At 39.3% G+C, this 15,344-nt stretch overlaps 1 protein-coding gene across 3 annotated transcripts in view; it reads right to left on the bottom strand.

The window, feature by feature from the left end:
* The window catches only part of thsd7ba (thrombospondin, type I, domain containing 7Ba), a 138,391-nt gene that overhangs the window by 100,350 nt on the left and 22,697 nt on the right, over window positions 1-15,344 (bottom strand). For 2 of the 3 annotated variants that reach the window (XM_031858667.1, XM_031858665.1), the window contains exons 2-3: window positions 11,425-11,761; window positions 5,675-5,851 (exon numbers count right to left, since the gene is read on the bottom strand). In XM_031858667.1, coding sequence (XP_031714527.1) covers window positions 5,675-5,834 — 160 coding nt within the window. In that variant the 5' untranslated portion in view covers window positions 5,835-5,851; window positions 11,425-11,761. Of the gene's footprint in view, window positions 1-5,674; window positions 5,852-11,424; window positions 11,762-14,488; window positions 15,210-15,344 lie in introns of those variants that run through there. The other variant, XM_031858666.1, reaches the window with a different exon arrangement.

Consider the following 15,344-nt stretch of genomic DNA (forward strand, 5'->3'; position numbering starts at 1 on the left):
ATATATATATATATATATATACATATATATATATATATATATATATATATATACATATATATATGTATATATATATATGTATATATATATATATTAGTATTACATAAATTATACATTTCTCCTTGCTTCTAATATCTGTAGCCTAAACATATCTGAATTCACCATGTATGTACCAAAAAGAAGTACACACAGCTGCTCCCCTTATCTGCTGCAAACTAGTTTGGATAGTATTTTTGCATGTTTATCTTCTCACTCTCATTTTTCACGACATTTAACCCTTTATAATTACTGTGACATTTATTCCTCACTTTCTAAATGTGTGTCTGGTGTTACTGATCTCAGACTAGTGCCTTAAAACAATAATATTCTCCAGGTTAGAGACCAACTTCATGAGAGGTAATGGTGTAATGTTGATGTGTAGTTGCAATAAGAAACAAAAAAACATGTTGTGGCTTATCTTCTGTTTCCGTGAAAGTACTCAGACGATAGAACCAATATCTTCAACTTGAAATTTGACTGTAGGTCGGTTTGTCCTTAATTTGTTTGTCAATTCAGTTGTTTGCCTGTCACGCACTGCTGTGACGTCACTGACTGGGCTTTTGCAGAGGTTTTGGAGCACAGAGAGCGGTGCAGCAGCAGCAATTTTCCGTGTGTGAATCATTACTTATTTACCTTTTAAAGCTCTCCAGTATGCAGCAGAAGAAGAAATCCCACTTTGATACACAGCTGTTGTCAAAATGCTGACAACTGCAGAGCCCGCAGGACAAATCACCTGGTAGCAGTCATCGTCGTGATTACATTGAAATAAAAAAGTGACTCGTGAGAATGTATCTTCCAAGTAGTTAACAAAACATGCCAGCTCCAACACATTTTGTGTTTTCCATCAGGGTCCGCAGTCATTCTTTAAAATAAAAAAAAGATGATGAATGAATGATGAATGATTGAATATAAACCCTGTTATACTGTATCAACATCAGGAAAACGTGTTGTAGCAGTTGAATCTGAGAAGTTTATAGGCTAGGGGTGATTTCTAGCAATGAGGTCCACCACGCCATTTTATAATTTAAGATGTTGGCGAAAGGCAAGATTATGCTCTTGATAATTTACATTCTAAAACATATATATATATATATATATATATATATATATATATATATATATATATATATATATATGTATAATGTGCTATTTGTCCACTGAGCTATTGGGGTCGTTGAAGGGGAAACAAAACTTTTGAGGCTTGCTGTAATACTGGCAGCTACCATTGTTAAATAAATCATTAAATGAATATTTGAAAGTAAGAATCACTTCAGATTTAGTAACAGAATTGTGAGCAAGCAAACACAAACCTCAACAAACACACATAGCAGAGTGTGGGAAAGTCGACCAGTTAAGTTATGGAGAAATGTTGCAGATGAAATGAGAATGATTTTTTTCAAGGTGATTATTTGCTGAAACACAGCAGATTGTTCATGCCATAGAAATGCTGCATGATGCTAACATGGAGTGGATTAGTCCAGCCTATACTTCACATACAGTGTAACTGCTTTGTCAATTATATTTCGAGGGAAACTCACTTTCAAGAAGAAGAAGAAGAAGAAGAAGAATAAGAAGAAGAAGAAGAAGAAGACGACAAAGGAAAAGGGAAGCAAGTGATGAGAGAAGCATCTGTTTGAGGTGTGAAAAATACCTGCTTAGTGTGCATGGAAGAGGATGAAATAGAGAGAGAAAGGTGTGTTTGAAAATGAAGACGGCTTATGCACGTAACCTTAATGGGACATTTCAATGACAAAGCTCAGTACAGGAATAATGTTGCTGGGTTATGTAAAAAGTGCCGTGAGGTGATTACTGTTGAGATCTTTTCAATCCAGCATTAGACTTAAAAAGAAATGTACTTGTATAAATATAAATAAGTGGGTGTTGACAGTCCAAACAGAGGTCCTCCGAATTTTCAGACACAGTGAGGAAAAACTGCGTATTTGGTTTGGATATTTGAATTCAGCTCCGTATGAGTAATCAGATCATGTCTGCACATGTGCACACATTTTCTGTTCAATTGTCATTCACAGCCAATATGTAACCAGTGACCCTTCACAGAGCTTAAGTTTATCATTTATTGTTCGTGCATTCTCTGTTGTTTCATTCAAAGTCTCAGATTTCAGATGAACTGAATCTGCATAACAATTGCTGTGCTTATTCATGTTCCCAAGAGGAAGGAACCTGTTAGATCTGGGGATTGTTCTCCAGCACCCCCGTCAGGACAAGCTTTGACTCCATTTACAAAACAATTCAATCTTCCGTGAGGTATTGTACTGACTGGGAAAGCTGACAGGGCAGTTCATTTGCCTTTGCTGCAAGAAGTTGCCAGAGGGTAACTAGATATTGTCTGCTTGCAACAGCTTATCTGGTGATGCTTACTGGCTAAAACATGCATTTGACAAAAGTGATTTTTCTTTGTCACTGTAAAAGGGAAAAAGCCCTCTGTGAATTATTCAGTGCAATTTGGTTAACTGTGAAATCCTGGTAGACTGGATGCTAGCGCACTGTCTCCTTTGAGCTTATTTTTTTAGAAACAACAGAAGCTCAATGCAGCAGTGATGTTTGATTTCAGCTTTGATGGTGCAACAGAGTGGTGAAATTGCAAATAAATACACTCAGACCCTGAAATGAAATGTAAATGTTGCCTGACTCTATCTCTCCAAATATGAGTATATTTTTTTCTTACAGCCACAAGGCCCTGGGTAAGATCAGGTCCTAGAGCGTCAGCCTCATAAACTCCTGGAATAATCCTGCAGGAGCTGAGGGTGATCCCTCTCATTAAAGGAAAACCTTTATTGATTTCTCAATCTTTTAAAAATCATTGCCCCTCAGCTGAAAGTTCCCACATAATTTAGATGAGCAGGCGACTTAATCCTTCAATCCTCTAGAGAACACGGCAGGATTTATCAAAACGGCACATACAATTTCATTTTTGTAGCCCGAACTCAAAGAAATGTGAATGAAACAAGTACGGAAATGTTGAAATACATAGTCACTAAACAAATACAGACATGTTCTTCTAATCACAGTACCCACTGCAGTCTAACTGCTGTGAACAGTCTCAAATGGAATATCAATTTTTTGCCCCCAGAGGAAAAGGTACCTCACTATCCTGGATTTGTTGGATTCTCTAGTCAAAGAAGGAAATAAGAACTTTAACAAAGGTGTTTTTTTGTTCTTTTTAGAGAGAGAGAGGCTTTGATGCACAATACCTCCCCACCTGGGATGTATCTTAGAATACTTCAGCTATTTTCCTGTTTGTTAATCTAAGCTGAAAAGAACACAAACAATTTATGATAGGTGAATTCCAGCATTTTAAAGACTTTCTACATAAAAGGTACATGCATTTCAAAGATGCCAAATGAAGACCTGAGAGAGAGGATCTTACTTTTTCAGTAGACTAAAGCTGACACAGGATGAGCGCGGTGTCTTACTTTGGTGTTTTTTAAATGCAGATGCTTATTGAAGTCAAAATAAATCCAATTTTAACGCTCTGTTTTTGGAGGATATCAGCATACTGAAGGACTGTATATGCCTTGAATTTTTAAAAACAAATTTTACAAAGCAAAATCTACGGTATGCAAACTTTCATACGTCTGCCTTTATATTCTAAAATCAATTTCCCCAACACATCACCTAGTTTTATGTAATCTACAGCAGTGCAGCAACACTAATGTGATATAAAACAGACAGAGAGCAATGCAAATCATACTGTACCAGTCGATAGCTTTGTGAGGGGATTTGCAAAGGGAACATCCAGTCCCTACGTCATATGTGATACCTCTGTAGCGTTTTTCTCTCACACATTTCGATATCAGAAATGTATAGAAAATTGAGTGCTACCTGTAGTTGAGCTAAAAGCCTTACACGCTGACATTGTGGTTTTAACTCCTATTACTCGGACACGGCTTTTCAGTTGGCTGTACAGTGAGTTAGAGGTAAATGTATATCCCCACTGTTAAAAAGGGCAAGTACGTTTGGTTTGTTCTTTCAAAAGTCACTTTAAAGAGTTAAATAATAGCCCCATTAGCCGCAGTATTTCAGTGCACCACTCTGGTCTCCAAAACACTGATGAAGGTCAAGCTTAAATGGCTCCAGCTCTCTCTCTAAGCCAGAGACTCCCAGCTTAGCCACAGCTCTGGGAACTGGCTCACACAAAAGATTTACCCCACAATGCTGCTGGCCTAGATAGACACAACTAACACAGAATATGGTGGCTGTGCATAATTTAGAGCACATCTTTCCTACACTGACAAGTCCAAAATTACAAGGGAGCTTGTCAGCCAAATGGAGCTTTCAAATATATGATGTCCATGGGTGAAGATGGGAATGTTAAATCAATATTAGCTAACACGAACGTAGTACTCAGACTTGTGGTATAAAGCCTGGAGCTGCTGCTGAATGTGAGAACATGTGGCCTCGAGGAATCTTTGTTCATTTAAACCAAACTATACCAAATACGTCCTCCTTCTGTAACACAACACGTTTTATTGTACAACTGACTGTTCTTCAACTGCCGTTTCGCTTCAAAACGCTGCGACACAGTCCCTTGGAGGCGGTATATATTCTTAGGTGAGGCATTAGGTGAGGCATTCTTAGGTTCGAGATTTCCTTTCTTGTCACAAAAGTACTTTTCATTTTTAAAGTCAACTGAAGCAACAACTCATAAGCCATCTTAGCCCTGCAAGGGTGTTAAATCCTCACTCGTGTCCTGGTTACATCCCTTTTGAACATGCGCCCTTTCAAGTGAAATTAATCAATGTCTTTATCACTTGGGCAGTGTCATTACCCAACCACAGAGTGAGAAATGAAAGTGCTAATCGCACAGCAAGTGGGGCATTTCTGTGGGAGGGCCAAGTTTTCCTCCTCAAGCTGCTTTGGAAATGTATTTTCAATTGAATGTGTTAAGCGAGTGAAGGGTGAATCATGATTTTACCTCAAATTGTCTTCATGACATCAGCTGTCACTAAAGTTATCCAAACCAGATTCTCTCACAAATACGATAAAATATTATTTAGATGCACATACTATGAAGGTAATTATATACAGTGTATATATATATATATATATCAGACATAACTGGGGCCCCTAATCCACAGCAGAACATACCAGGACATGGTTATTTTCTGTGCACCAATGTCTCATTAACCGTGTCATGTAACCACAGCATACACATCATGATGGTAACGATCCAAGCCCTGCTTGTCATTATGAGGCAAGGGATGAATAGTCCATCAGAAAGTGCACAAGGGCCCTCTGGCTTGATGATGTCCAATAGCAGCTGGAGGAATATCACTTTCCCTGCAGAACTGGGAGCACTGAAAACAAATTTAGTATTTCTGTCCAATAAAGAGAAGTAGTAATGACTGAATGTCTGTCTCTGGTGTGTGTATACATGCAGTGTGTATGTACTTCTATACATTTATTTATTATCTATTTCTGATACTATTGGAGCAACCTTGGCAAATGGCCAGCAGTGTAGTTGTAAAACGCAATGTGTTGAATTATAATTGACCACCTCCATTGATTTTGCTCCAGAGACTGAAGACCTGGATGGCTGTATTTGAATAGTCAAAAAGGAGTGTTGATTTAAACATTTATAGCAAAGAAGGAGGAGAAGAATCAAACATTTTACCTGCTTTCCAAGAGAAATGATGGTCCTTTGGAAACACAATATCCGACTGGACTGAAAAGGAAAGAAGAGACAAGAGGAGGAAGAGGCCGAGGTAGTTCCCAGCTTGCCGCGTCCAGGCAATGACCCCAAAGTCATCTTTTAGAGTCATAGTCCAGCCCATTGCTTCCTCTCTTACTCCTGTGGGATGAACATGAAATTCATCAGTAGGTCACTCATAAAAATGGAGCGAGACGTGGGCCAGAGAAACCAATGGAGGAGAATGTGTGTGAACTCTTTAAAATGGGGGAAGTGAAGGAGGTGTCAGACATTCTGAGCTTTCTGTGTAGAAAATATCCCACTGAAACCTCCAGCCCAGATATATGACTTTCAGAGTCACCTTCCAAAGTGCATAACACTCTCTCGCTCATGAATAATAGGCTGTGTCCAAAATCACTTATTAATTATTATTATTATAATATCCTGTAGAGGACTCAAAGTATCCCACAATGAATGGTTAAAAGTTATGTCTTTATCTGTTCACCATATTTTATTGTAAATTTTAATATTCTTCTATTTTTAAATTATGTCCGATACTATTGCATTGTGTTTATTGTTACACGCCATTCACCTAGTCAAATTCCTGTACGTGTAATGTACTTGGCAATAAACTGATTCCGATTCTGAAAAGTAGTATACAACCGATGGTCACGAACCAAGCAATATATACCATCATGCATTGTGCCGAAGGAAAAATGGCAGAGAGACAAAAGGAGACAGAGCAGTGCGATTGATACAAATCCATGAGTTGTGGCACAACAATTATATATTTAATTTAGGCAGAGCAGCTTATCACAAAACAAACGGCAATTATATGTATTAATTTGGGAAGATGTGCTTATTACCTCTGCATTCACAATGACAGGGCACAGCCCTTTGTGCCTTCCGTGTTTACCTTTCACAATAAAAGTCTTTGACATACAGTTTAAACTGCAGGGAGAACTGAAATTCACTCAGGGCAGTTTGCTAAGAGGAAACTCAATAATATAGCTTAAAATATGTAAGTATCACTAAATTGCATGTCAATATCTATTATGGATGGTCCACAAACCAACGTTGATCTGGGACGTTTTAATTGCGCGACAGCAATGACTTAATTAACGGCGCAGAGAAAATGACCCAAGTAGTGTCCGAAATGTTTTTTTTCACTATATAGTCCTCTATATAGATCTTCTTGGATAGTGAATAAGGAGTAGGGAATGAGTGAATGATTACGGACGCAACCCCTATATTTCTTTTTTAATGCAGCATACGAGTGGTACCATGCCTCCTTCTCCTCCCACATAGACCAAACATAATTAGTCTGAGAGGCTCGATAATCTCAGCCTCCCAAGGTAGAAGTGGACATATGTATTGAGGGAAGGGGAGACTTTAAGCTTGGAGTAATACAGGGTATTAGTACCTTTTTAATGCAGCTCATTTATTCCTATCTCATGCTACTGTGATTCATGTCCTATGAGTGTTAGGGATTAGTCCTGGATTCACCAGGCCTCTAATTGTGTTGTACGGAAACCCTGAGAGGACGCTGAGGAAAAATAAATAAATCGCAGCGATTCATTTTTTTAAGTCTGATCTATGTAGTTTTGTCTCCTGTGTTGTTGGTTTGAGAACAGGTGGAAAACAAGGGTTTGACAGAATAATCTTGTTAAATTCCTTTATTTTTTTATCCGTGAAACAGGTGGGAAAAAGGTTTGCCAGGTAACAAACTAAAAGTTTTGCTAAACACACACGGTACATATATTGTGTGTTGGCAAGTTATGTAAATTGAAACTCACCTGGAGGGAAACATGAATGCTTTTAGTTCTATTTACAACATGGCGTAGTAGTGCGCTTCATTCTCTTGTGGCTAAAATGAGTATTACAAAAACAAACACTAACAATTGATCCTGACAAAAAGAAAAAAACTAAAGAAAAAAATGTAACACATTTTGAAAGATTATTTTGGCAAAACGTTTTTTCAGGCGTAAACACGGGTGAGAAAACAATATGAATGTGATTTAGAAAACAGACCACCCAAAATAATGTATCTGGCCTCTCAGGGCTTCCCTTGCACCAACAGCTAAATAAATAGATATAGAATAGAGTCTGAAACACCGTATGCTTTAAGAGACTGATTCTATGAAGTTCATGACTGTGGTGATTCATTTTTTCCAAACACACATTTTACTGCACTGTAGCACTTGGGTATTGTGACATGTTAATATTACCGGCAGTTTCCTGTCGTTCTGCAATCATGAACTCAGTTTGGTAAAACATTTAAAAAAATGAATTGAGGATGTGCAAACTGAAGATGTCAGGTGGTGCATTTAATTCATCTATATTGAGAAACTGATTCTACAGTAATGTTTGCATTAGTTTCACCAAAAAGCAACCATTTTACCTGAATATGATTGTAAAGTGCAGCAGGACAATATGAAAATGTGTTTTTATTTTTATGTTGCAGATCACCCCGTCACATTAAGTGTACAGTTCCCTTGATAACCTAGTATCATAGAGAGTATCTGATGGTAGATTAACTACTGAGGTAGCAGGCATTTTAGATTTCAGATTATTTACACATGGTGGGTCTGTGAAAATGCCGGGTGCTTGATTATTTCTTGCTTGATTTCATTCAGGGAAATTAGATTTTGACTTTTCTGCTTTAGCTGTGTTTAGGTGGGGGCAAAAATTGTTTAATGAAAAATAACTGCTGGGCGGAGATGGCTTGGTGCCCGGAAATGGGCTGCCAGATGCCCAGTTTTTGATGGACTGTCCAATTTTCCTCTGGGTTTGATGTGTTATTCTATAGTCAAAAGTGTTTTGGTCTCTTTGTGTCAGAGGTGTTTTTAAAGGTGAAATATATATATATATATATATATATATATATATATATATATATATATATATATATCCCCTCTCTCCTGGTCATGAGTTATATAAAACTGATAACTGTATATTTACATTGTATGGAGGACCCAGTAGTAGAAGTGAAATGGTGCTTCCTATTTCTTTGGCCTTTCAGCATACAGCTCTTTGAATTCCATCAACCCAAAGAATAGTTTTAGGGTTACTTGTTCTCGCTGATTTAAAGAACTCATCCACTTTAAATAATGAATCCGACATTTTTCTTCTGTTTTATTAAAGATGCCTTTGTCTCACATTTTGTGATGGCCAGAGAATTTATTGTGTTTGGATGAATGGGCAGAGTTATTCTGGCACTTACACAGCTGTATGCCTATTAGACACCTCTGTTGCTGATTACTAGCCAGCCTCTTGGGCTGCATTTGCTCTGGAAGCCATACCTGACTGCACCCAGATTTCATCCTCCCTCCAGCCATTCTAATTCCACTATTCATGGAACAAGCAGCGCTCTCCACATTCTGACAAAATGTGTCACAACTGATTGGGAAACATGGTCTTGGAACAAAAAAACAAGCAATGAAAACAAGCATGACCCCCAAGGCTTCCAGCTATTGTTCTTCAAAGATAGACATTTGAGATTACCATAGTGTTAGATATAACAACATCTTCAAGTTCCCTCAGTTTAAAGAGCTCGTGGCAATTGTGTTTATACAGCTCAGCCTTGGACTCATCCAGTTTGTGTCATTAGAGGGGGGACTGCAGGCTATCCGGAAAATCTTAAAAAAAAAAAAAGAGAAGCTCTTAAGCTGCTAAATATCTGGGTCAAAGGAATCATGCCAGGCTCTCAGTGGTCACAGAAAACCTTGCAAACAGCAGTGTGGCTCAGATGCTGCTGTGCATCCTATTAGATACTCCGTGATGTGATGGAATGCAATCTGCTTCTCCGTCTCTTGTGGTCCTTGTTTGGGACTCACTCGCTGGATTCATGAAGTAAGAGCCCTGCAGCTACCATAAGGGAACAGATGAGCAACACTCCACAGCCATCTCTTTCACAGGTGGTCACAATAATTAATGTTTGATTAGATCTTTCCAAATGAATGGCAAAAGCTAATTTGGTATGCCAAGGCTCTGAACAATCACCGTGTGATCCTCCAGCCTCTCTTTACATAAGCCAAACAGCCAGTTCTGTCTCGAGTGCAAACAAAGGCATTTGAACCCAGTACGTTTTCCAGAGATGCCAAGCTCTTCCCTAGTTCTCCACATAATTATGTAGCCGACCAGTTCATTCTCTCTTCAGATTCTTAGCTTAAATCTCCTGCCCATATTCCTGTGTTCTTCTTTGTGTACTGCATCCAGCATATTCAGGTTAACACAGCTGCAAGGATTTGTGCCACGTGGTGGTGCATGTAAACGGTTTTGATTGGGTTTGGCAATATAAAAACACAAATTCATTCTCACCCCAAGGAAGCAGATTTTTGCAGATGTTTTCATTGACAAGAATGACCATGAAAGCATTGAAACAATCTGAAATGCAATGCGCAAAACACAGCTGTTTGTATTTCTTTAAATCACTGGCTTGTGGGTGCATCTGCATTCATCCGTCACTATATGGAGAGGTATTTGAGAATATTGCTGTCTGTCTCCATTTTATTCCTGAAATCTTCTGACACAGTTACCACTATTCTATTTAGAACTGTAACACTTACATTTTTGTTGGCTGAACAGATTATGACAGCTCTGAGACACACTGTACATTTGCAATTCCAAAAAGGTTCGTGGAAACTGGCAGCGCTGATTGAAAAGGAGTCAAAAAACAAACATAGAGCCCAGTATCCTGAATCCATACTGGACGAATCTGCACCTCCCAATTTACATCTAATGCCAATGATCACTGCCAAAGCAGGAAATAGTTTGCCCTCTTTATTAGTGAAGCAAATTGTAAGGGGTGGTGGATGGGCGACAAGCTATGTTATGTACTCGTTTCCGTGTCACTTTGATCTGCATTAATACGGCACACTGATCTCCTCAGTTAATCCAGTAATCATTTCTAAACTCAGGCTGTTTGAACAGAACCACCGTCCCGCTGTCATTCCTGCTCACGAGCTTCACCGCAGCTACTAGTGCCCTCACTGCAGAGCAGCGAAGCACTTAGAAGTGGATTCACTCACTTGTTCACTGAAATATTGTTCATTGTCTGGGTATAGCTTGAGGGGAGAAGCTAAAAGGTTAGGCTATTTCTTTAACCAATATCTAGAGAAATAATTAGATGGCTGATCGTCACCATTAATCCGGGTACTTACCCATTCCTCCTAGCAGCACAAAAGATTGTCTCTGAGCGTGAACATTAAAGTCATAGTACTTTATAACGTTTCATTAGCTTACCTATTTAGAAATGTCAGCACGCTGACTGAATGTTTTTGTATTTTCTTCCCACCGTTTTTTTTGCTGCTTCTCGTCTAATTTTCAGTGGGTTGTCGATGACTTTAGTCCATAAATCTTTTTGATCCAAATACTGGTAACAACAGATAATATTACCGACAGAGATAGTACATTACCGAATGCAATATGCTGCACATGCATGCAGTTCATTTGTCGTCCGTCTTCACAATATTGTTTAGTTTTTATTTGCTGACTGGAAAGGTCTTTGTAGTTTGGTCTTTTTTTCTGACCTTTGTGACAAAAAGGTTGTCAGCTAATATCTTTGTCATAGTTTCCTTCGACAAAATTAACAATGGTTGGGACAGATATGACAAAGATCGTATAGCTGCACCTTAGAATAAAACACAGAAATGACTATGTTTCCTCAAAAACAACTCCCAAACTGCAATTACACGTAAATACACAGTATCTTAAACGGCATGGTTTGCAAGTACCTGAGCCAGCTGACTGCCAGTCATCCCTTTGGGTGATCCGGTTGGTGCAGTGGCAGATGTTTTTTTTTCAAGTCCTTCCACAGAAGACAGAAGCAGGGCAGAGGAGGCCTCCAAAGATGTTAAGTCTGACAGGGACAGTAAATCAGCTGTGCCAGGCCTCACGCCCGAAGCATCATGCAGTGGCTTAATCCTGTGTGAATCAATGTGCAGAGGGCTGGGACTGTGTCACACCTCCAACATCACTGAGTGGTATTAACTCCCTGGCTCTGGCTCTGTCAAGTACCCTGCACCCACTGATGTTCCCACAGAGGTTGGCACAAGAGTCAGCCTAAAGGGTCTGAGGTGGGGAAAGAAAAAAAGAGACACTGATATAAACATTTGATACCACAGCACAGTAAAATCTGACACTTCATACAATGACATTCTTAAGATTATATTTCTTTCATATGATGCATTGCGGCTATTTTGCATGGCAGAGGTGTGCAAGAGATACAGACATATAGTCTGTCTTATCTTAGCAGGAAGATCTGAGAGAAAGTTTCTCTGCATATACAAATTGATTATTCTGCGTCCCGAATTTGGATTTGCTGCAGCTATAGAGGGGGAGGTTCAACGTCACTTATGCATCGTATTAGCACAAGGGTGGTTGTTGTTTCTGAATTTTACATTAAACTGCAAGGCTTACAGTCATGATTTGTCCCTGCCTGTGTCACATTCTGACAGTAATATCAAAGACAAGAGTGCAGTCCAAGAGTAACAGCTCAGGATTTTACTCTCTTATGACTTTCAATGATTATATGCCAACCTTCCACCCAAGCCTGTTCCGAGAGCTCATCCAGAGGAAACTCGGATTCTATTAACACCTCCTGCCCTTGTCTCTCATCCAACCACAACCCCTTCCCCACTGGCCCCACCTCTAAGCTTCGCTCCCTTATTGACCTTCCTGGCCACGTTCCTGAAAACCCCAGATTCCAGTGACCCAGACCTTATTTCCCAAGGCTTTTAAGTGCTCTGCCTTGCCATTCCATGGTGGCTCAAATGAGCTTGTCTCTGTAACTGCAATTCTCCTTCCCTGGCTGGCTACTCACTAAATAAAAGCCAACAAATAGGATGGAAGAAATGTGCTCCTGGTGGGTGGAGCAAAATCAATTGTGAACATGCAGTTCCAACAAGGGACAAGCAATTAATTTAATCTCTATCCAATCTCAACCTTGGACTTCTATTACAGCCAAAGTTTGTGTGCTACCTCTTACTGTTTTCTCACCTCTTGGGGATTTCTGGATCTAGATATAGTTGGTATTGCAATAATCATTGTGTACCTCAAGAAAAACAAAGACAACATCTGGGAACCCAGAGTGAATTGTTTGAACAGACGCTATATAAGTCTAGTCTGAACATACATGTTCAGTATCTGAACATGTTCACAGAAATGTGGCAACTTTAAAAGGCAACACAATTTTTTAGCAATGCTGGTGACAGCACTGTTGATCTGTCCAGATTATAGACTTAATATAAGAAGTGGACGTAGTCCCCATAACATCACTCATTGGTTTGTGGACTGCCGTTTGGAAATCTCGAGTTCAGCATTTTGGCCGTCGACATCTTGTTTTTTTGCAACCAGAAGTGACACGAGAGTGTGGAACTAAGTAAAAACGAATGCAGAATTAGACATTTTAAAGTGACCAAAATGGACAAAAACACAGACAATGCTCAAACCAGACAATGCAGCGACCTGCCAGTTTGTCATGCTGTCGAGTTGTATTGGGGAAGTGTTTGAAAAAATCCAAATATAATTCAACTGCACTATAAGCTGTGTCCAAAATGAGCCTAAATTTGAATCAACAACTCTCTAAAGCAGTTTTGACAAACACTGGATGTACCTTTATGAAGGCATGATGGGTATTGTATTGGACTTAGTGTTAGGATTATTTTTAGCTAAGTGTGCCTATGTTAAGCCAACTTATCCGACCATTTCCAGCTGGGACAGCTTAGCCTCTACAGGCCTGTCCTCTACAGGCCTGTCCTCTTCTCTGCTCCACTCCATAGAGTTCAGCCAAAAGACAGAAGTGTTTACCACAGTGTCCTCCAACCTCAACCTGCCTCATGCTTCACACCTTCCGTCAAGAGCTGGTTACCTCCCCCGTTTGGCACTATCCTCCAGTCCCAATGCCAAATGCCCTTTTGACACAACCATAGAGCGTTTGCTCTATACAGCCTACATCACAGGCATTGGTTTCCCTTAATATCCATCCCAGAGAGTGTATTTAGATGTATCATCTGTGGTGTGTCTAGCCTGCCAGTGTTTTGCCATCTCACTGCAAATGTATAGTAGCTGTGAGGCTTTTCTTTTAAAACCTCAGGAAGTTTAAAAAAGTGGATGACATCCGCAAGTTTGTTCAAAACAACCTGACAGAATCTTAGCATTACCCAGCTCAGAATAGCTGCTAATATGACAACCTGTACAGTTACAAAAAACAGCCTAAACACTACACTGAAGTGATCATCAGTGCATCATTTTGGGTGATCAAGACCGACCTAAACTACAAATCTTGCTGATATCAGGATAGGGCAGAATATACAATGCTTATGGAAAATGACTATACCCTGTCAAAATGCTTAATATAACTTTTGTATCATTACACGCTGTACAATAAAATGAAAACGGAATCTAACTTTTTCCCCAGTCATGTTTACACATTATAACCTCAACATTAAAGTGAAAATAAGATTTTTTTTTTTTTAAATGAACAATTATTAATATTTTATTAATAAAATACCTGGTTTGGATATGTGATCATCCCCTAAGATGAACCATTATAAACTCGATCATGTTCAACCAATCATCATCATCGTCTTCAAAAAGAAAATGGATGCGGCCAAGTACACCCACATTTCAGTAAAAAAACCCTGTGTCCTTCTGCGGCCCGGGAATCGGACAAACCCGCAAGCTCGGTGTTAATTTATTTGTACCCACTTTGTGCCAAGTCCCGCCTTAATGTGCTGTGATTGGCTGGTGCTACTACTGCGCTGTGATTGGTGGGCGGACCAGGCGGACCTGACAAACCTGTATTTACGACTTGGTCTGCCAAAGTCCAGCTAGCGACACCCGGCTAGACAGCTGAAGATGAGCGGGGGGGTGGGTTCACCTTCCAGCATGGCAACGGCCTTAAACACACCGCAGAAAGAAATAAAACAACATGCAGTGGCCTTAGGATAGCATGGTCAATATCTTTGAGTAGCCAATGGCCAATTCGGAGGCCTGACCTTAATTTGATTTTAAAAGTCTGTGGATGAACTTGAAGAGAGCAGTCAATCATCACTCCCCACAAAATATGACTATTCTGCAAGGACAAATGTACAAATATTCCCCAATCTAAGTGTGCAAAGCTGACATATTCAACGACACTGATGGCTGCAATCAAAGCAAAATGTGGCTCTACAAAGTAGTAGAAGGGGACGGATCCCTTTTCTATCCTGCTGTTGCTTTTTTTGTTAGTTGAATGTTGTGTAAAATGTGTAAATAAAGCTGGAAATAGTATTTAAATAGGTTTTGATTTTAGGCTTTAAGACAACATTTTTTAAAGAGGTATGATGATTATCTATGGGCAATGTAAAATATTATACCATACTCATGTGAAAATATTCTGCTCATGTGGGTGGATGCTGAACTTGACCATCTCCTGCACATTACCATCTGTCATATGATTTCTAGTTGCCTTCTCTTGCAGTTCATTGTTGTGAACTCTCATTCATTTCATCTGAATGTCTCAAACACAGTTTTTCATGTCTAGACTTGGGAATGTTCACTGACTCAAACCTTAAAAAACACCCTGCACATAAGCAGACAAATGTCAAACTCAACTATGGTACCTTGCCAATAATCATATCACTGAAACAAACCATATGTTTTATGCAATCCT

The sequence above is a fragment of the Anarrhichthys ocellatus genome, unplaced genomic scaffold, assembly GCF_004355925.1.
Source record: "Anarrhichthys ocellatus isolate YVR2014 unplaced genomic scaffold, GSC_Weel_1.0 scaffold20, whole genome shotgun sequence".
In the NCBI taxonomy this organism is placed as follows: Eukaryota; Metazoa; Chordata; class Actinopteri; order Perciformes; family Anarhichadidae; genus Anarrhichthys; species Anarrhichthys ocellatus.